The following is a 19,681-nucleotide window of genomic DNA, read 5'->3' on the forward strand; positions in this document are numbered from 1 at the left end:
AAACATTTTAAAACATCCAATTTTTTTATGTGGGATTTCACTTTTTTACAGAATGCTTGCAAAGAGCTTGTGCATTTAGAACTTGGTCTTAGCATTATTGCTCAAATATTGTAAGCGAAAATCCCAACTCATTATCATATTTTATATCATACTTCGCATAGTAATCTTATAAGCTGTAAATAAAAGAAGATTGTGCCAAAATGTACAATTAAACCATACGATGTAATATACACACCCTGAATTCCGACAGTGTGTGGCATCTGAAGTAGTAAATTAAGCATCAGTTTTACACCCTTCGCAATGTATTCTTGTTTCAAAAAAAAAAAAAAAGAAAAAAAGGTGGGTTTTGCGAAAAGACCCGTGCTTACATTGATTCTACTACTAAATTTCCTTTTACAGGATCATGCATCACATGATTTAGGGAGTTAGAAAAGTAGCTCTCTCTCTCTTGTTTTTTTTTTTTTTTTCACACTAATACCATAATAAATCTTAAAACTCACGGGTTCAAAGTTGTCATTTATTTTCCCAGTTCCAAAGAATTCAGGTGTTGTGCATATGCTCTGTAGTGACTTCATGCTCGTGCACCAAAATTGGCTTTCTGCCATTTATGCTCCCGTCTCTTTGTACACTTGGAAATTCAAGAGGAATCAATAACAAATCATCATAGAACGTAGCAAATTGCAAAAGCATGACAATCCAAAAGTGTTCACTGGCGAAGGAGGTGGTTCACTATCTCACTTAAACCACAAGATTTCACAGCAAAATCTCAGGAAGGGGTTGATCCTTGGACAATTCTTCAAGTCGGTTAATAACATTTTGGGCCAAACTACCATATGCTTTGGAGACTGCAGAATCAGGCGCCGATATAACGATGGGGACACCGTCATCGGAACCTTTTCTGATCTCTACTTCTAATGGTATCTGAAACAGTCAGATACAAACAGATTAGTGGATGATTGTAGTGAGAAAAGTTGCCATCATCAAAGCCGTTGATTAACAACATTCCATCATATATATTGTAGGAACAAATGTTTTTTTCATTAGTATTTACGTACGAACAAATGTGGTAGAATGATACAGCAGGCCGGTTTCATTGCAACCCAAATAACGAAGATTATATTTTGTGTGGAATGCTATATTCTATCATTTTTTGTTGTTCGTTTTTGAAGTGATGCACACATTGATGATTGAGGCGGATCATATAATAATGTTCAATATGTTTTATGCCAATTGGTTGCTTATTCTGACCTGGTCAAAGTTTCAATGTAATAACAGCTTTGTAGAGTTCAAAAACCTTTTAAGCCCATTATAAAAAAAAATGGAAGAATCTACTTATCATCATCCTCTGAACATCCCTTAATGTGACATTAAATGATAGGCTTATAAGTAAAACATAATAAATAGTTTCTAATCATTTAATACCACATCATGAGATGATGAGAGGATGATAGTAAAAGGAATAATGAGTAGTAACATTACTCTAAAAAAATATGAAGCAAAATCATTAGGTAATGAGCCAGTTTTACCTCAAATCTCGTTTCAACCATCAAATGACAAAATAAAAGTAATTAACATACCTCGCCAACAAATTCCAAGCCCATTTCAGCAGCTAACTTACGAGTCCCTCCTTTCCCGAAGATGAATGAAGGTTCACTGCAATGTGGACACTTAAAGTAGCTCATGTTCTCTACAAATCCCAAAATCTGTCAATGAAAGCCGAATTCCATTTAAATGATGGTTACTGGACTTGTACTTCATCTGAAGCAAATTTCAAAACTCTGCTTTGCACGCGAGCGCATGCGCACACAGAGCTATGAGATGCATGAAGTTTCTTGTCAGTTCACAAAACTCTCTTTGAGATAGAGAGATAGAGCCGCACTATGTTGCATCAAAAGAAAACTAAATGTATGCATCTCCTCATGTTTGCATGGTTCTACATGCTTTCGTCATTATCATTTATTAGACACTGAATTATCCCCCTTTGCCATTCGTTAGTACCGTTTGCACAGTGAATAGATCTCTATTATATATATATATATATATATATATATATATTCATAAGCAGAAATCTCAGAAACGATTAACAATTATTTTTTTTGATAAGTAATAATATTATATATATATATATCAATAGGAGTGAACAAGTACACTAGACGTATACAAGAAAATACCTAGTCCATACAAGAGAGCTCCTAATGACCCAAAAATCCCATGAAACCTATCCAAAATACATCAGGCCCAAAATACCTCCCCAACCCCTTGTTTCCATAAAACTAATCCTCGACCCGAACATCCCACTATGAGATCGTCTTCATAGTGCCCTCCCTTTATTCTTCCCTCGACTTGAGCTACCTCTCTTAGCGTACGATTAACAATTACTGCAACCATTAATATTCATAAACCACAAGGTCATGTTACGAACTGTAAAATTGGTGAGAATATGCAAATCACGTGAAGTTGAGATATCGGAATCAATAGCCTTTCACACATGGCATCCACTTTGACACTCAAACTTGACTAAAACATATTATATGCATCAAAACAGCAGAATCAACAATGTAGACAACAATTTAACATGTCAAAAGTTCAGGGGCCTCAGGTAGAGAAAGCAAGAGGGATGAGCAAGACGAGATGATCATACAGGAACTTGGACTTTGGAGAACATTTTAACTCCTCTACGAGCATCCATTAATGCCACATCCTGAGGAGTTGAAACAATCAATGCACCTGCCAGAAAAGTAACCAAGGTTAAAAACAACCAAAGAAAGATTCTACAACGAAATATAACAACAATAAATGTTGAGGGGAGGGGGTATTCACAAATAAATGCAATGACAATTTGAACACTTTATTTAATGACGGAATGTGATATTATACTGAAAGTAGTTAAATAATTAATATCCAAAAATGAAAAGGAAGATGATGCCCTGAGGTCTGTCTTATCAGAACATCCATTATTGCTTCAGGTGCCACGCAAGACAAAATGGAAAATACTAGTTTCAATGTAATGCAAAAGACATCAATGACCGTTCCCGAAGAATGATCAGAAGATGTTAATGAGACAATATAAACACACAAAAGTCAACCAAGTTACAAAAGAAATCAAATTTCTTAGTGTCCAATTAAGACCAACAGCTATTCAGTAAATGCACCAAGACACCATTCAGTTTCAGTATGGATGACTTTGTAGGGTTGCCACTTTTTAAAAGGACATTTTACAATGAAAGTATTTCCATCTGAATAGTGATAAGTAGAGCCCAAGCTCATGTGAGCTTTGATACTATCAAAAGAAAGGCTGGAGCAAAATTATTCTTCTTCTTTTTTTTTTTTTTCCTTCAACCTTTTCTTTCTATTGAAAACCAATGGTAGTCAGGCAATTCATCACACATCAGAGCATACAAGAGAGCCTCCAACAAATACAAAAAAGCAAAGAAAGAAAAAGAAATTGATGCAGAACCAAGGCAAGGAATCAATAATGTGACTCTGTTATGCTACAATCCTTCTGGTTGTGTTGCCCTGCGCTCGCTATTTAATTTTTCATTGGGTTACAGTTTGTACTATTCACATCCTAATCAATCATGACAAGTTCCATACTTATCCCAGTTAAGGGATTACACCAAAACAGGATTGGAATGGAACTGAACCAGGCAAAGTGCTGATTCACTAGTTTTCATCAATCATTGGCTGATCACCTTTATTAGTTTTCAACTTAAAAGGAATATGTGTTGAGAATCACGTGCATACAGGATTATCATATAATTTGATACAAAGTCTGTTTTAGATTTAACCCACCCAACAGTTGACTGACGCGTCTGATTTTAGCTCCACTTAGAGACACCCATTAATGCAATAGACCCAAAGCCTCTAGAATTATGTTGATAAATTCTTCAACTACCTGATAAATGCAACAATTGAGAAATAGCTATCTGAGCATCACCAGTGCCAGGGGGCATGTCCACTACAAGAATATCAAGATTCCCCCAGTTAACGTCTCTGACCATTTTTCCAAGAGCATTCCCTACCTGCAAGGATTCAGCTAACCAGGTTTCTAAGAACAAGAAATGAAATAACTCTAAACCTAGATTCTTTGGAGTACAAGGTCCAAGTTGACATCATTTAACAAAACGAAAGGAAAAACAAATGCAAGACCTTCATGAAGGGAAATGAAATCAGTTTCTTCAAAAGTAATCACTTGGAGACTATGTTTTGCCATGAAAAGGTCTAATGAAAAACTAAAGCTGCCAGAGTCAAAGGTGAGACAGTAACATTCAGAAAAATTCCAACTCTTACAGAACACTTCAAGAAACAGAGAGAAATGAAAACATAATACAATAGAATCTATTTCATACTTTTCACCATCAAAGTTAACATTGCGGTTCCCTTGGATGAATGTAAAACAATTTATTGCTAACCCCAGACAAAAAATAATTTCCAACTTGAAGGGAAACAAAATAGGGATTCAAATTCATCAACTAGTGACATTCACACTATATTTACCCTGGCCTTTCTGCTTCCATCTTTTCCATACATCTAGTATTCATCCTCTCTCAAGAAAGTAATATTTTTACATCCTCTACATAGGTATGTCCAAACTCAAGCCAATCATAAATTTAATAATTAATAAAAAGGAATTTCAAGTTACGCTTTCTGTGCTTTTTCCTTGACATACACAGGATGCAACTTGTAGTAGGTTTTTGACACTAAAATGCAGCTATAAAGCTTTCCTTATGAATTATTAGGCACAAAAGAATATGGGCAATGAATCCCAAGATTTTCCATTGTTTGATGTCCAAAACCATATCAACTTAACTAGGCCTAACTCTGCATTTAAATAGGGTCTAGTTTTATTTTTTGATGAGGAGTAATTTTTTTAAGAAGTGCAAAAGGCTTTAGCCCTAGCACACAGGATGTATACATGAGGTCTACACCTATATAGACGGGAAAAAGAATCTAATTATGCCTTATTAATCTTGGTCAAATTGTAAGACACAATGGGAGCTTCTACCCCATTCTTCACATTATTTCTCCATTTCATCATCGAGAATTGTATAGAGATGTGAGAGAAAGGAAGAAGATTAGTTAGGGCTTGCTGCAAAGAGGAAGGCCTTAACACCAAACTATATCATTGCCACCAATTAGTGACAGTTGCCCTGCTTCCCAATCTAAGAGCCTGGCACCATGCTCACAAAGCTTAGCATCACATCAAGTCAAGCCCTTGATCCAAATTAACAACTGAAAGCAACTTCATCTCCTGATCAGCGTAACTCCGTGCTATCAAACCAAGAGCCCATCACTGCCTCACTCGATTGCTTATATAATCATCAACATCCAAAGCTTCACCATCAACATTATATTCAACACACCATGAATCCAACCAAAATTAATCTCAATGTTAAGTGTTAGACATGATGTTAAGCTTCAGGTAACACGACGACTGATCAAGTCATATCAAACACTCAAGGTAACAAGAGAGGTAATATTTGCTATAGTCAAAGAAGGACATGAATCATGATCTATAGCAAAGAAGGACATGAATCATGATCCTCTTTATAATTATTCTTCTACTAATTCTCCTCTCTCCCCCCCCCCCCCCCCCCCCCCCCTCTTTCATGGACATAACCATCAAAATCAGTTGGCTGACATTTAAACCAATTTGGCGTACATCCCATGATGACTAAGACAATTATACTGACTGTTAACTTTATATCTTCAAACGTACAGTAATAATATAATCCAATGTACTTGCATACCAATTTCTTAGATCTACTCATATATCTGGACCATTTATCCTGTAGTTTTTCTCTTTTATCAGTAAATTCTCTTAGAAGGGGACAAGGGTGTGCAATCCCTGAAAATTATATGCAAGAAAGGATTTTGAAACTATCATCCTCTACATCATTCCAATGCTTTACGATCCCCATTAGATGACATGTTTAATGCATAAATAAAAAATTTAGTTGACACATCTCAGACAAGATACCAAAGCTAATTGGTAGGGCCATATTATCTATTATAGATCAATGAGAGATTTATTCAAAATGAGTATATCCAAGCACAAACCATTAGCATCTAAGCTGGTAAGATATAAAAGGAGTTGAAACAACTTCACCTTCAAGCAAGAAAGGATAACAAAAAGGCACTAAAAATTATGTTGGCATACCATGGGACCTCTCCAGACAAATGCAGCATCTGTATCCACAAGCAATCCCATTGACATACACTTGATTCCATAGTTCTCAATTGGAACCATTTTCTTATCTGCTTGAGAGAAACAAACATAAGGAATAGTCTCTATGTTCGTAATTGAGTAACAGATTGTGAAAAGGTGTCTACTTTTACATATAAAAAAGAAAAATAAAGAAAAGTTGATTACTTATGGCTAGAACCCACACAAAATAAAGGCATGAAATGTAGATTAAGGAGAAGAATAATGAGCTAATTTCATCAATTTATAAATGAAATAACCGCGGAACAAACATAGAGGACCCAACCAACATTTTTTTCTCCTTTTGTTTTGTTGTTTTGGCCTGACGACAGCCTGACCATATAAATGGATCGAAGGTAACAATGTCTAACTGCATGTAAATATGAATTCTTTCCATATTAGGGATCACAACAACTAAGAAAATTTACAACTAATTGCTCATGAAAAAAGTCTTAAAAAGTTTGTAATGGTGAAACAAACAAAGATTGCATACTAATTAAATGATCCAACGTAACTCAACAAACGATGTTCGAGTATCCCTAATCAGTTTCAACGGCAATGATATAGTTGATACATGGTGTCTGCTCATACACATTCCAAAATTTGACAGAGGGGAATTCTATAGCACCATGGGTAATATTAAGAGAAACAAGTACCTTCAGTCACCTCTGGTCTACTATTGATCTTCATCATAATGGGAACATTTGGTCCATACACATCAGCATCGAGCAAACCAACTTTCAGTTTCAACTTGTTAGCAAGTGAAACAGCCATGTTAACTGCAAACCAACCAGTATGCATAAGCCCACAACAAAACTAGAACCAGCAGGAAAGTATTGGTAGGTGTCTTGTCCTGCTTACATAATTATTAAAAAAGAGCCTGATGTTAAATTTGTTGCTTCGTATTCACATTTACAAAGATGACAAGGTAAAAGCACATGTTGTGCTAGTTTGACCATGTTCTTTCTACCACCAATTCTCTTTCCGGCAACCCACTGATAAAAAAATTCTTTTTCCGGAAACCCAGTTTTACTCCAAGGAAATTCAATTACTTCAAATGGGAAAACGTAACCAAAAACTAGAAAAAATGTAATACACGTTTTTCTCTTAAAAGGAAAAGAAATCAAACTCATTTTTACTTTTTCATAACACATGTTTACTGAATATACACAAATGGTAGTTATCGTGCTTTATAAGCATATAATGCAACTGCAATTGCACTGTTTTCCGAACTGTTAAGCCGCTGGAAAGAGACTAAAAAAACACTGTGATCAATGAGCCATGAATCCAAGTCCAAGTAGCCACCACCACCCCAAGACCCACACCTTATCCTTGCAAAACTTAATCTATTTCAGCCAGGGCTCCAAAATTCACAATTTAGAGCAACCCATTGAGCCAAAAAGCAAATGATTAAAAACCAAAGCATAATTTAGAGTGTCATCAACTCACCGAAAACACCATCAATTAGTTTTTATCTGAATATCATAAGCACATCGAAGGCCAGTTTATACGAATGTAAGACGATCCAATAGGTCAAAATTCAAATGCCAGGAAATATTACGATAAAGATTAAAAAATTCTTCACTCCATTGAAGATTACCACATAAAAAAATAAAAATAAAAATAAAAAACCATAACCTAAAACTCGATATCTTAATCAAAAATCGACAAAAAAAGAAAAGAAAAACAAACCCGAAAAATACCTGCCGTGGTGGACTTGCCCACACCACCTTTGCCAGAAGCAACGGCTATAGCATGCTTAACCCCTTCAATATGAAGATCCTTCTTGACGCTTGAAAAACTCCTAATACCTCCAAGCCTCTACACATAACTATTCAATTCCTTCAAACGACAACAATAACGGCAACGAAAATTTCAGAATTATAAAGCAAATAACTTACAACGAAAGACCTGAAAAACCCCTCCATGAATTCCTTGCAAGTCAAATGAGAATCCTACAGGAGTAAAGGAATTCACTTGCGGGCTGCGGCTTCTTTTTGAACTGAAAAATGACAAAGACGAGATCTTTATTGTGTCTGGAAGATTTAATTCAGTAGGTGTTAAGTCGAGTCCTACAGAAAGCTGGTGCCACCGCGCAACCCGCTTCAATTTCTAATTTTCTTGAAGGGTCCATTAAAGCGTTCTGTAAGTAACCAAAAAACAAAACAAATAATTATTATAAGGAAACTTTCTTGGTATTATTTTTCTAAAAAAGATTGGAAATTCCAATATTTCTTTCTTTCGCATATTTGAGCAATAATTCTAATATAACATAAATTAATCTTATAATTTTTAATATAACATTTAAATTTTGATATAACATATAAATTTTAATTTTATAATATAAAATTAATATAACATAAAATGAGGCATACGAATTAATCAACTAATAAAATTTTATTGGAGTATAATTTTGTTTATATATCCGTAAAATCAGAAAATTCGAAAGTTTTGAATTTGGTGGTGAATTGGTTCAATATCAATTCGTAAATTTTTAAAATCGATGTATACTAGTTCGGTTCTAAAAAATATCTAAATTCGAACGAACCAAACTGATTATACCCCTCACTTTGATCCTTAGTTCAATCACGTCTACATATTTTGATATAGGGATCTGTTAAGTCAAAATATTGATAGAGTTTAAACAAAATTTCTACTAGTTTTAATGATCCTTGCATTGAAATGAAAAAACTTCAGCACCTACTAAAAGTTGATGAAAATTATACTAGTTTTCTAGAAATATAGTCAATCCCAAATTTTTAAAATAAAACACCTAAAATAATATATTTTTTCAAATTTGAAAACAAAAGATATATTCAAATAGTTTTTTAATTTTATAATACTTTTATTCAATTTTTTTTTTTTTAAAATCGAATAAAACATCTTCATTCAAATCATTTTATTACTATTCATAGAATTTTAAGATATTCTAAGTGTCTAAACAACCCCTTAAAAACAACACAAATGAGGTTTCACTTAACTCATTGCATTCATTAAGCCAGATGTCATCCACATTCCCCAAATCAATCAAATATGAGCGTTAGAAAAGAAAATTTGCTATTAATTTGTTGCTACATATAGGAACTTGAAATGAGGATTGGATAAAAGAAAGCCTAGTGCTGCCCAAACTTGTTGAACATTTTAGTTTGAAAATAAGGAAATTTGTTAGGAAAAGCAAATTCCATTAAAACACTATTAGAAAGATATTCATTTAGGAGTTGTAAAATAGACATAAAGGTAGATAATAAAAAATAGAATAATGCTACTCACCATTCTAATTTTTATTATCTTTCTATCATCTTATGATGTGATATTAGGTGATTAGAAATTAATGATTACATTTTATTTATAAATTTATCATCTAATACTATATTATGAGATGATGAAAAGATGATAAGAACTAAAATAATGAATAGATTTTTTTATAATGGTCCCGCATCCACAATACATTGATCATACCTTGAAAAGCACCACGTGGATGTATTGATTAGAGGTTGGCAACTCAAAAAAAAAAAAAAAAAAAAAAAAAAAAAAGAGGATAGTGTTGGCATATTGAATAGATGTTTGGACGTCTTGGGCTATCCTCCCATATATTTCAGGAGAAATGATACCTTTATATTTTCTTTATTGTCGTTCTACCCAGTTTCAAAATAATAAGGTTCGTAACTCCAACCTAGTTTAGACTGCATGGAATAATTGGTTTGGACTCGGTATCAATTAGATCTGAACTTTTTAAGTTTTGAATAATGTTACATACAGTCATAAAATATATAAATATCGTATAGTCATTTTAAAAAAAAAATGAGATCTATTAATAAAAAATTAATTTATTTTTATATAATTTTTATATTAATTTATTTTTTTAAAATAATTATACGATGGTTACGTACCTATAACTATAACTATCATTATTCTTTTTAAGTTTTTATCACGTATGTCCTAACTAGAAATATAAGATACGGTCTCTATTTCGGCCAAAATCTTTACGACAAGTTGGAGACTATCTATGCAACGAAAAAACACGAGAGAGAGGAGGGAAAAAAAGACAAAGACTGTACTACATCTTTGAAAGTTTTGAACTTTCCTCTATATGGCAACCAAACAAACATCCTAAACTGTTGTTTTCAACGGTCACTCACTTTCCTAGACACAAACAGGGACCTCCTTGTAATTTCTTATTTTCCTCTTTCTTCTCATCCATTACTTTCTTTGTTTTCTTAAATTTTCTCTTGCCATTTTTTTGTTTAATTACCGAAATTTGCAGCTACGCCTCTCCTCCTTCGGTTCTTTCATCATTGTTCCTGACCAGGTACCTACATTTTGTCCATTTTTGCTTGAATTTATTTTTGAATGTACATTGTGTTTATCTATGATCCTTTTGATCTTTATTTATTTACGTCTTTCTATTCCTTATTAAATTTGTGTTTACTTTTTAAACATTCAAAACTTTCATGGAGTGCCAGTCTTGCCTGTTACAATCTCCTAAAAGACGGGTTTTTATCTAGCTTTGAAGATATTATCAATGTGCATGCATGAATTGAATTTGGGTTTTGTTTCTCACATTTAATTGGGTGGGCTTTCCTTGTGGTTGAATTTATATTTTGGTTTCCATAAGGGTTGTTCTTGTTGGTTGATTCTATGATGGATCGCCAAAATTGCCCACATTTTTTAAGATCTTGTTCACTTTAAGATTCTTGACACCGTACTTTACCCAGTCGTTTCTTTTGTCTTGCATTAAAAAATCAGTATTTTTTATTTGATTTTATTGATATCCAATAAAATTTGAATATCGCATGATATTGAAAATTGAGTTGTACATGATATTTATGCCTTTCTCAGAGATATGTTTCCCTCATTTTTTTTCTCTCTCTACAAAGGAAAATCTATTCTTCATATTCCTTACAATTAGATTTTATCTTAGGTTGACTATTATCGAATTGTCTTAATGACTTTTGTCTTTTGGTTATTAAAGCTTACAGTTGCATTTTGGTTGTTCCTAAGTTGTTTCATTGTTTTGATCTACCATTGTGTTTAGATCAACGATTGTGCTCAGGATGAGAATCTCAACTTTGAGAACTGGGAGGAGTTGGATATCTATCTTTTTGACAAATTGAGCCTTTCCTCCTTTCCTGGATATACAGAATAAGGAAACTCATGCAGTTTTTAGAATAGTTTGGGTGGATATGGCAGCAATTGGAAACTCATTTGTCAAAGTAAGGAAGAGTTCATCTGGGTTTACAGATGTCCTGATATCTGCAGCTTGTGAATGGTTTTTAATATTTCTGCTGCTCGTTGATGCTATATTATCATATTTTCTAACAAAATTTGCAAGTTATTGTAAATTACAACCACCTTGTATTTTGTGCTCAAGGATTGACCATCTCTTAGGCAATGAAAAACCTGAATTTTATCAGCATATGCTTTGCAGCAACCACAGATCAGAGATATCATCTTTGATTTCTTGTCACATTCATGGTAAGCTTGCTGGTGGCAGTGGAATGTGTGAAGATTGTCTTTTGTCATTTGCCATGAAGAACAACTCAATCCGTGAAACACACAAGTTGTTGGTCGGTATATTGGGAATGGATCTTGTTGGTTATGGTTTCCAGAGCTTATTACGGAATGATGATTTTATTTCTAGTTCCAAGAGTACAAAGCTCTGCTCTTGTTGCAATAAGCCTTGGAGGTCAAGACAAAAGGCCCAAAGGCTACAACAACTTAAATTACTTAGGAGTGGTTTATCTAGTAATTACATTCATTTACCGAGCCATAGCAAGCTAAACCGCCGACATGGGTTGAAGAAGATAAGGGATAAATTTCCTAGTTCGGAGACATCTCATCTGATTGGAAAAAGTGGCTTTGATCCCTCGTTGCATGTTGGATACTCCAAGTTGAAGATCACTTCTGATTCTGAGTATGAGGTCCCATGTACTGATGATGATGAAGGTGGTTGTGTAATTCCTAAAAAAAGTGAACCTAAGGAAGATTCTGAAGTTCAATGTACATCAAAAACGCCCATCAAAACACTTCCCAAAGGTTTAGATCTAAAGCAGCCAATCCATCATTATAATCCTATGTCTTCACTTGTAGATTCGTCTGTGCAACCTGATGTTAGCCAACCCCAAGATATGGAATTCTTGGCTTCTGATGTTGCTATTGACCATGGATTGAGTGAACTTAATTGGCTCCAAGTCAATCAAAATTTTGACCATTTTGCACTGCCTGAGCGTATTTCACTAGATGACATTCCTCAAGTAGCCAATGTAATGGAAGTATCTTTTGGAGAATCAACAAAAGGCTCTCTCATGCTTCCTCGTTGTCAAAGATCCAATTCTATTGCACCAGTTGATCAGCTTATTACTCTTGATGATAACCCCCCATCTGCTGGAGCATCAACAAAGAAGTGTACTCTCTCTCGCTCGCTCTCTCTCTCTCTCTCTCTAATTGTGTGTTTGTGTTTGTATCTATGTATTCTTTGTTATCATCAAATTAACCCTCTTATTTGAAATCATTAATTTCTAGCTGCAGATGCTACTGGTACAAGTGACCTTGGACATGTGTCTCTCAATGAGAATGAAGAAGTACTAAATTCGGTCTGTACAACATCTGGAACATCTACTCATGCTGATCAGGTCATAAAGGACCCTGCTATTATAAAGTCGATTCATCTGGATCCTGGAGATGTGTGCAAATCTGTCATCAATGGTAAGGAAACAAAAATATCTGATATTGTCATAGGACAACCAATCGGTAGGGAAATTGATAGAGTTAATGAAGAATTAAAGCTATTGCCATCGGACGATTTTTCTGCTCAGCAGATTATTATATCATCAAGTAGTACAAGTCCTGTACTGCATGGTTCTGATGAGCAGAAAATTGATGCTCCCAATTCTAATGGAAGTTTAACTCTTCAAAAGCCGGTCTCCGTGGAATCAAGTCTTGAATCTTTGGATGCAAGTTTAAGTGAAATTGAAGGTGAAAATATTCTTGATAAGTTAAAACAACAGGTAGATAAAGACAGGAAATTCATTAGAGATTTGTATAAAGAATTAGAGGAAGAAAGAAATGCATCTGAAATAGCGGCAAATCAAGCAATGGCCATGATAACGAGATTGCAGGAGGAGAAGGCAGCACTCCATATGGAGGCTCTTCAATACTTGAGAATGATGGAAGAGCAAGCCGAATATGATGTAGAGGCACTAGAGAAAGCTAATGATCTCCTGGCTGAAAAAGAGAAAGAGATACAAGATTTGGAAGCAGAGGTAGAATTTTATAGATCAAATTTTCCCACTGAATCGATGGCAGAGATTATACATGAGACAAGTAGTGGTTTGAAAAAAGAATGTGTCGTTTTGGAAAGTACTATTGTCCCATCCATAATAGATAATGAAAATGTCCATTATAAGTCAATGATGACTGAGGTACCTAAAAGCAGTGATGATAAACCTTTCGTTGCTGCAACTCCTTGCTTAGAATTTGAAGAAGAAAAGTTGTATATTTCACAACGTTTGAAGAATTTGGAGAGGAAGCTCCATCAATTTTCTTGTGATAGTACTCTATCCAACATGCCTAACGGTGGACATTCTGAAAAACTAATGACAGATATAAAGGACCGAGAAGAATTTCTTACTTGTGAGATGAATCATCAATCAAATTGTCAAATGGAAGGGAAAGGTTCGTGTATGGAAAATGACTTACATATATCTAACGGAAGCCTTGCTTCTCATGAGGGGCCAGCTGCTTCAAATGGTGATAATCACTATATTAGTGACGGGAATAATTTTGTCAATTCAAATGGGGAAAAGCATTTGATGCACCAAAGAGAAATGGATTTTGTTGCTCTTGGAAATGAAATAGTGGACCTTAATGAAAGATTGCAAGCACTTGAAGCAGATAATGATTTTCTTGAACAGAGTCTTAATTCTCTTCGAAACGGAAGTGAGGGATTGCAATTTGTTCAGGAGATAGCTCATCAACTGCAAGAATTGAGGAAAATTGGGATAAGATTGAGATGTCAATCTATTACTTGAATGAAATGCATTGTAAGACGGTAAGCATACTAAAAATATCTAGTTGTACTGATTTCACACGCATTTTAGTTAATAAAATTACGCTATCATATAATATTTTTGTATGTTAATTGGTTCTTACTTATTTCTGAGTAATAAATTTAAATGTTAATGTCTGTTCCAGAGTAAATATAAAATTATTATATTGTATAATCTTCACAACAAGCAAAAATCTCTTCTATATTTTTAGTATCTGAAAACTCTGAATCTTAATGAATGCCATCCCTTGATGAACCAATAAAACTTACCGTCTCTTGTTTTTGCCAATGTTGAGGTTTTTTAGGTATAACATTGACCTCCAGAGATCTGCTAAATTAGAAAAAAAAAAAAAAAAATCTATTTTTGAAAGATTATTAGATAATGATTGGTTCTTCACACTTTTTCCATCCCTAAGTGGTCTAGCTAAGGTTTTATGTATATCAAAAGGTCAAGTCAATAGGACAATTGACCTTGTTGTGAAGTTATTAGGGTTTGGGTGTATCATGCAGATCAAGAAAGACACATGGATTCCTCCGATGATGTCCTAAACTTTTCGGATTGACAAATGATAGAAAATGAGTTAATACCCATGTTGACTGGCATAATGGATGTAGAAAAATAGATCTTGCAAAATCTTGGTATTGAATTGACACTTGGGTATAGAGTAAATGAAATGATTGTTTTTCTTGAAAGAATATCATCTCCATTTACTATTGAGAAATGGTTTATTGTTTTCTTACTATTAAATTTTTGAGAGTGACTTCCTTACAAATCTTCAAATATTTATTTCCTTAATAAAATTTGGAACATCATGGTGTTAGCTAATAAAACAGAGATTATACATCAACTTGTTAATATTTCAGTTATTGAGTTAGGCTAGGATCATATTGTGGAGATTAACATACAGGGAAAACAAAGCTTTTGTTAGGATAACTGCATGCTGATGGGTGAACTCATTTTGCCTTCAAGGCGAACGAAATCTATGCTGATTCTGGTTTTGTTTATGTGTTTCCTTCATTAAGTGAATATATATCAAGTTACTAATTACATGAGAATTTCATGCAAATTTGATTAGTTATACATACGAGTTTGTCATACTTGCATTTCAACTTCAACTTTATAATCCCCGCATTGTCGGTCTAAATTCTGACGTAGTTGGCATTCCTTATTGATTGTATTAATTTTGATCTCTCCACGTCTGAATTTATTGTGTTGCTTTTTTGGTAGTCTGCCCCTTTTCTTCATCTTCTTCCTATTATATATATATATATATATATATATATATATATATATTTTTTTTTTCAGATGTATGCCAAATCACTACAAGGGATCCAGAAAACAAACAAGACTAAAGGAATATTTAATCCAGTTGTCGGGTGTAAGCCGAAGAAGTCATGGCTTGTTTTTCCAATTCACCTGCAAATATGAAAAACCAAGGTAAGGTTTCGCGTAGAAGTACTATATTAAGTTATTGGAAGAAGAAGATTTATTTATTAGGAACTAGGGTGGTTTATAAGCTATAGAAGTAATCTCTTGTGTCTTCCTTTTTTTGCCTACTGAGTTATTGAAAAGATGTCAAGGTATGTCAGATTGTACAATGAATGATTTCTTTTTTAGCTTACTTTCTTGTTTTCAAGTTTGCTCGATCATTGGCAAACCATTTCAACTGTAAATTTATACATATAATTATTTCAATGGTTATAAAGATTATAGATGAATGTAATTCCAGATATTTTCCCAGCATATTGCAACTTGCAAATAGAGTTCGTGCAACGTTCTACTCATGTTTCTTTCACAACCTTTGCAACGTACTACCTTTGCCTCCTGTGATTTTCATCATTTAAAAGCTTTCATCTCCATTAATCCTAAGTTCTTCCTTGTGTCTGATGGCTGTATACATGAGTACTACGTACCACTACTTATATGCCTTAAATTCTTATACCATGCACTGCAGCTAGAGATTGAAATATATGATAATTAATGCACATCAACCCATTGAGCTTTCTTGTGGTGTTATTATTGTTACTATTTTTCATACAATTTGCTTTGTAACTTGCAAATAATTTATTGTCACTGGTACATCAAAATAATTTTTATTAATTCCATTGAGGATATTGGAAGTTAGGAATTATATCAAGAACTATTACATTTGCTATCGAAAAAATGTACTACTATTCTGTTGATGGACGTTGTATTTCTTTTTCCTTTTATCTTCATTTACTTTATGCTTAAGGAATTTAATTTGAAGGGGTTTTTGGTAATTCTCTTGGATTCTAGCTATCAAAACTTGTTTTTAATCATGATTTGAACAAATACCGCTAATTATGGCTAATTGAATTGGTTGCTCTTCCTTTTCTACAATCATTGGAATTCCTCCCCAATTTAAATGCTTTGTTATCGTGCCATTTTTCTCTCTCTTTTCGTAAGGCAATGTTATGCCCTAAGCAAGTCCATAATTAGCTTGCTGAGCTCTGAGCTAAGGCAAGTAGTTCAGGCATTAATCATATGTAGTTGTATATATATATCCTTAATTAGCTATCATCCTAAGTTATACGTACATTGTTGAATATATATGATCACCAGTTTCTCTTTAGTCACTACAAGAAAAATGAGTATTTATGACAATTTATTTGTGACGAAAATAGTCATTTTCATAGGAAATAACTGACAATAAATAAACAATTTTCTTATAGTAACTCCACTCTCATTCTTTCTTCTACTACAACAATTTTAACTTTTTGTGACGGTTTAAAGTTTGTGATCCAAAAAAAATGGCAGGACTATGGATAACCTTATGTGACATTAATTGATCTTATAAACAATCACAAAACTAACACAATTTTTTGAACGAACATTGCTTTCTAGCTATAACATGACTTTTTTCGTACCCAAAATACTACATGAGCTATATTACTATTAAAGCTTGAACACTTTATCATTAATGTTTATCTAAATTCTACAAATTTCAAATGTAACTGAATTATATCCAAACTTTAATTTTGATGTTCCAAAGTAAATTTCAAAAGAATTGACATGGGCTATATTTTACGTACTACAGAATGCAATGTTTAAGGTTTTCGTGTATAAATTAGGAATTAAGAAGTTTCACTTAACGCCTGATCAGTTTTGTATTGTCAATTAGAATGTCAATCAGCCAACTAGATAATACAATTGCACCAAATTAATTAAATATTTATTTTGCAATTAAAATGATTGCTTATAATTAATGTGAAGTAAGGCCAAATGCACGTACCTTAACTCGATATATAAGTTTGAATGGTTGCATCGTAGGCATCATCAAGTCATCATGATTATATAATGGGAGAATCAAGAAAACAGATAAGCTGGCCTGGTACGTAACACTACCTTGACCATTGAAAAAGTTGAGTCGTTTATGTTGGTCTAAAATAAAATACTCATTTTCACAATTTCATTTATCAGAAGTACGTATCTCATTTTCACACTACCAATTTTTGCTTTGAGTGATCCTGATCATCTCTATCCATGCATTCCGGTCTGATCTCTCGCCGTTGGTTCTATACCAAAAGGAGATGGAAAATTATAGGCTTATAAATCATCACTTTTCCTATATGCATAACATGACATATTGCATATATTTTAAACTTGATATTAATGCCAACCGTAGAGTAAATTCTCTAAAAGTCAACATTCTAATTAGTTGTTCTAAGGTCAATATTTTTGCCTCACAATAAGGCAATGTCGTGCCGGCCTAATCTAATGGCCGGATAAGCAGTTCTGAGCTGTCCAGAGGCAAAGTCATAGATATCGTTTGCATTCATATTCAAATAAAGCTGCTGCGACGACTATCTAATGAAAACTTCAATAAAAAAAATGCTATGGAAACTTGTATAACAAACCACTTGAATCTACATACATCTATATATACCCCTTCCAATCAGGAAGAACTCACTCAAACATCATATATATATTACAAAGAACGAGAAAGGGATCAGAAAGGTGTACGTACGTACAATGGCATCTGAATGTCCAGGTAAGTTTTGTTTCCAACGTCTGATATTGCCATATTATATGCATGCATGTACTAATCAGTACTCAAAGAAAGATCGATATTATAATATATGTATAAGAAATGATGGATGTACGTAGGTAAGAACTCATGGCCGGAGCTGGTTGGAGCAAGTGGGGAGGCTGCAGCGGAAAAGATAGAAGCAGAGAATAGCAACGTGCATGTAACTGTGCTGCTGGAAGGGACGCCAGTGACTAAGGACTTTAGGTGTGACAGGGTCAGGGTTTGGGTTAAGGAGAGTGGTGTTGTTTATGAAGTTCCTCGAGTTGGATAGCTAGCTAGCTAGGTAGGCCATTTCAATGGCTTAAAGTACTGCATGCATGCCCACCAGGCAATTGGTACTTGGAGATTTGTGTAATAAATTAATTAATATGTAAAATAATTGTACTAGCCATTGGTTACGTACGACGTTGGCGGGCTGCCTCTTTGTAAATCGTTTGTTGTCCAAATAATATATAAACTCCATGCCCCACAAATTCCTAGCCCTAGCTAGGTACTTTATTTTATAATGGAGGCTATATTATATACAGGTGCCCGGTAGTTAATGGGACGTTTTATCCCAAAGTGAGTGGTTTAAAAATTATCTCGAAATTATATAATTTTAAACCCTGATCAATTGCCATATTTAAATATGTACATATATACACACATGATCAAATTAACTACTACTTTTCGATAATTTAAAACTTCTTTTAGAGATTTGATGAGAAATAATACATGTGGCGGCACAATCTTAAAATTGGCCAATTAGTCATCATGATCTACCGCGAAATGGACAAAAATGAAAATTTTAAATGCCAATTGATGGTATTAATAGTTTGGATTACATGAAATTAATGAAAATTAAAAATGACTCAGGATATTGCAAAATAAATATAGTACTTTCAGTATATATTATACTATATAGGAAAATGGAACAAGATATATATATATATATATATATATATATATTTATAAAGCAATGCTAGATACAGTTCCCAAATGGGAATTGCAATGCAAGCCTAAGCTATTTTAACTTTAAAATTTTTTAAAATTACAAAACTATCCCTCCTAAAATGATGTTTTCTCTTATTTAATAATGTGCCTGCACATATAGTCCTCAAGTGAGGACTGCAAATAGAATTTCTCATATTTATATCCTTTGCATATATACGTACGGAAGGGAATTATTTTAATTTACACGAATTAATTCAGCCCTCCACAGAACGTAGTACTGTACGTACATACGAATATATGTGTGTATTCATAAATTACAGTACTACATACAGCATGATGTTCATATATATATATATATATATATATATAAGTACTAGATCGGTGTTTGAAGGTGACCAGGCCCCACTGATCCGATCCCTAACCAGTCGTTCTGCTCGGTTTCAG

At 33.7% G+C, this 19,681-nt stretch overlaps 3 protein-coding genes across 9 annotated transcripts; 2 read left to right on the forward strand and 1 right to left on the reverse strand.

The window, feature by feature from the left end:
* Nucleotides 1-319: 319 nt before the first annotated feature.
* Nucleotides 320-8,361, reverse strand: LOC121253248 (iron-sulfur protein NUBPL). 5 transcript variants are annotated; one of them, XM_041153239.1, is made up of 9 exons: nt 8,107-8,361; nt 7,909-8,026; nt 6,862-6,984; nt 6,161-6,258; nt 3,896-4,022; nt 2,642-2,727; nt 1,578-1,703; nt 711-921; nt 320-619 (listed from the first exon to the last, which is right to left on the reverse strand). In XM_041153239.1, exons 1-8 carry the CDS (start codon nt 8,131-8,133, stop codon nt 754-756), a joined length of 873 nt encoding a protein of 290 aa, XP_041009173.1. In that variant the 5' UTR covers nt 8,134-8,361; the 3' UTR covers nt 320-619; nt 711-753. The 5 variants fall into 5 exon arrangements, with proteins under 5 accessions (XP_041009173.1, XP_041009172.1, XP_041009175.1 ...); XM_041153238.1 differs by having other exon boundaries at nt 320-628; XM_041153241.1 differs by having other exon boundaries at nt 320-921; nt 7,909-8,009; nt 8,107-8,360.
* Nucleotides 8,362-10,297: 1,936 nt separating this feature from the next.
* LOC121251485 (myosin-binding protein 1-like) lies at nt 10,298-15,985 on the forward strand. Of its 3 annotated transcripts, XM_041150747.1 has the most exons (5): nt 10,299-10,514; nt 11,241-11,418; nt 11,634-12,610; nt 12,728-14,255; nt 15,559-15,985. In XM_041150747.1, exons 3-4 carry the CDS (start codon nt 11,704-11,706, stop codon nt 14,233-14,235), a joined length of 2,415 nt encoding a protein of 804 aa, XP_041006681.1. In that variant the 5' UTR covers nt 10,299-10,514; nt 11,241-11,418; nt 11,634-11,703; the 3' UTR covers nt 14,236-14,255; nt 15,559-15,985. The 3 variants fall into 3 exon arrangements, with proteins under 3 accessions (XP_041006679.1, XP_041006681.1, XP_041006680.1); XM_041150745.1 differs by having other exon boundaries at nt 10,298-10,514; nt 11,241-12,610; XM_041150746.1 differs by having other exon boundaries at nt 11,241-12,610; nt 12,734-14,255.
* A 2,156-nt stretch (nt 15,986-18,141) lies between these two features.
* LOC121251609 (inhibitor of trypsin and hageman factor) lies at nt 18,142-18,734 on the forward strand. The gene is made up of 2 exons (XM_041150887.1): nt 18,142-18,265; nt 18,382-18,734. The coding sequence occupies exons 1-2, from the start codon at nt 18,247-18,249 to the stop codon at nt 18,573-18,575; spliced, it is 213 nt and encodes a 70-aa protein (XP_041006821.1). The 5' UTR covers nt 18,142-18,246; the 3' UTR covers nt 18,576-18,734.
* Nucleotides 18,735-19,681: the final 947 nt, after the last annotated feature.

Source organism: Juglans microcarpa x Juglans regia, chromosome 2S (assembly GCF_004785595.1).
Source record: "Juglans microcarpa x Juglans regia isolate MS1-56 chromosome 2S, Jm3101_v1.0, whole genome shotgun sequence".
In the NCBI taxonomy this organism is placed as follows: domain Eukaryota; kingdom Viridiplantae; phylum Streptophyta; class Magnoliopsida; order Fagales; family Juglandaceae; genus Juglans; species Juglans microcarpa x Juglans regia.

What these genes read in the sequence shown, in the direction of transcription:
- LOC121253248 (XM_041153239.1), bottom strand. Translation starts at nt 8,133, where the DNA reads ATGGAGGGGTTTTTCAGGTCTTTCGTT. An exon ending in GGTTTTTCAGGTCTTTCGTT is followed by an intron (nt 8,027 to 8,106) that starts GTAAGTTATTTG and finishes AGTTATGTGTAG; the next exon opens with AGGCTTGGAGGTATTAGGAG. An exon ending in TTGTCTGGAGAGGTCCCATG is followed by an intron (nt 4,023 to 6,160) that starts GTATGCCAACAT and finishes GAATCCTTGCAG; the next exon opens with GTAGGGAATGCTCTTGGAAA.
- LOC121251485 (XM_041150745.1), top strand. Translation starts at nt 11,389, where the DNA reads ATGGCAGCAATTGGAAACTCATTTGTCAAAGTAAGGAAGAGTTCATCT. An exon ending in TGGAGCATCAACAAAGAAGT is followed by an intron (nt 12,611 to 12,727) that starts GTACTCTCTCTC and finishes ATTAATTTCTAG; the next exon opens with CTGCAGATGCTACTGGTACA.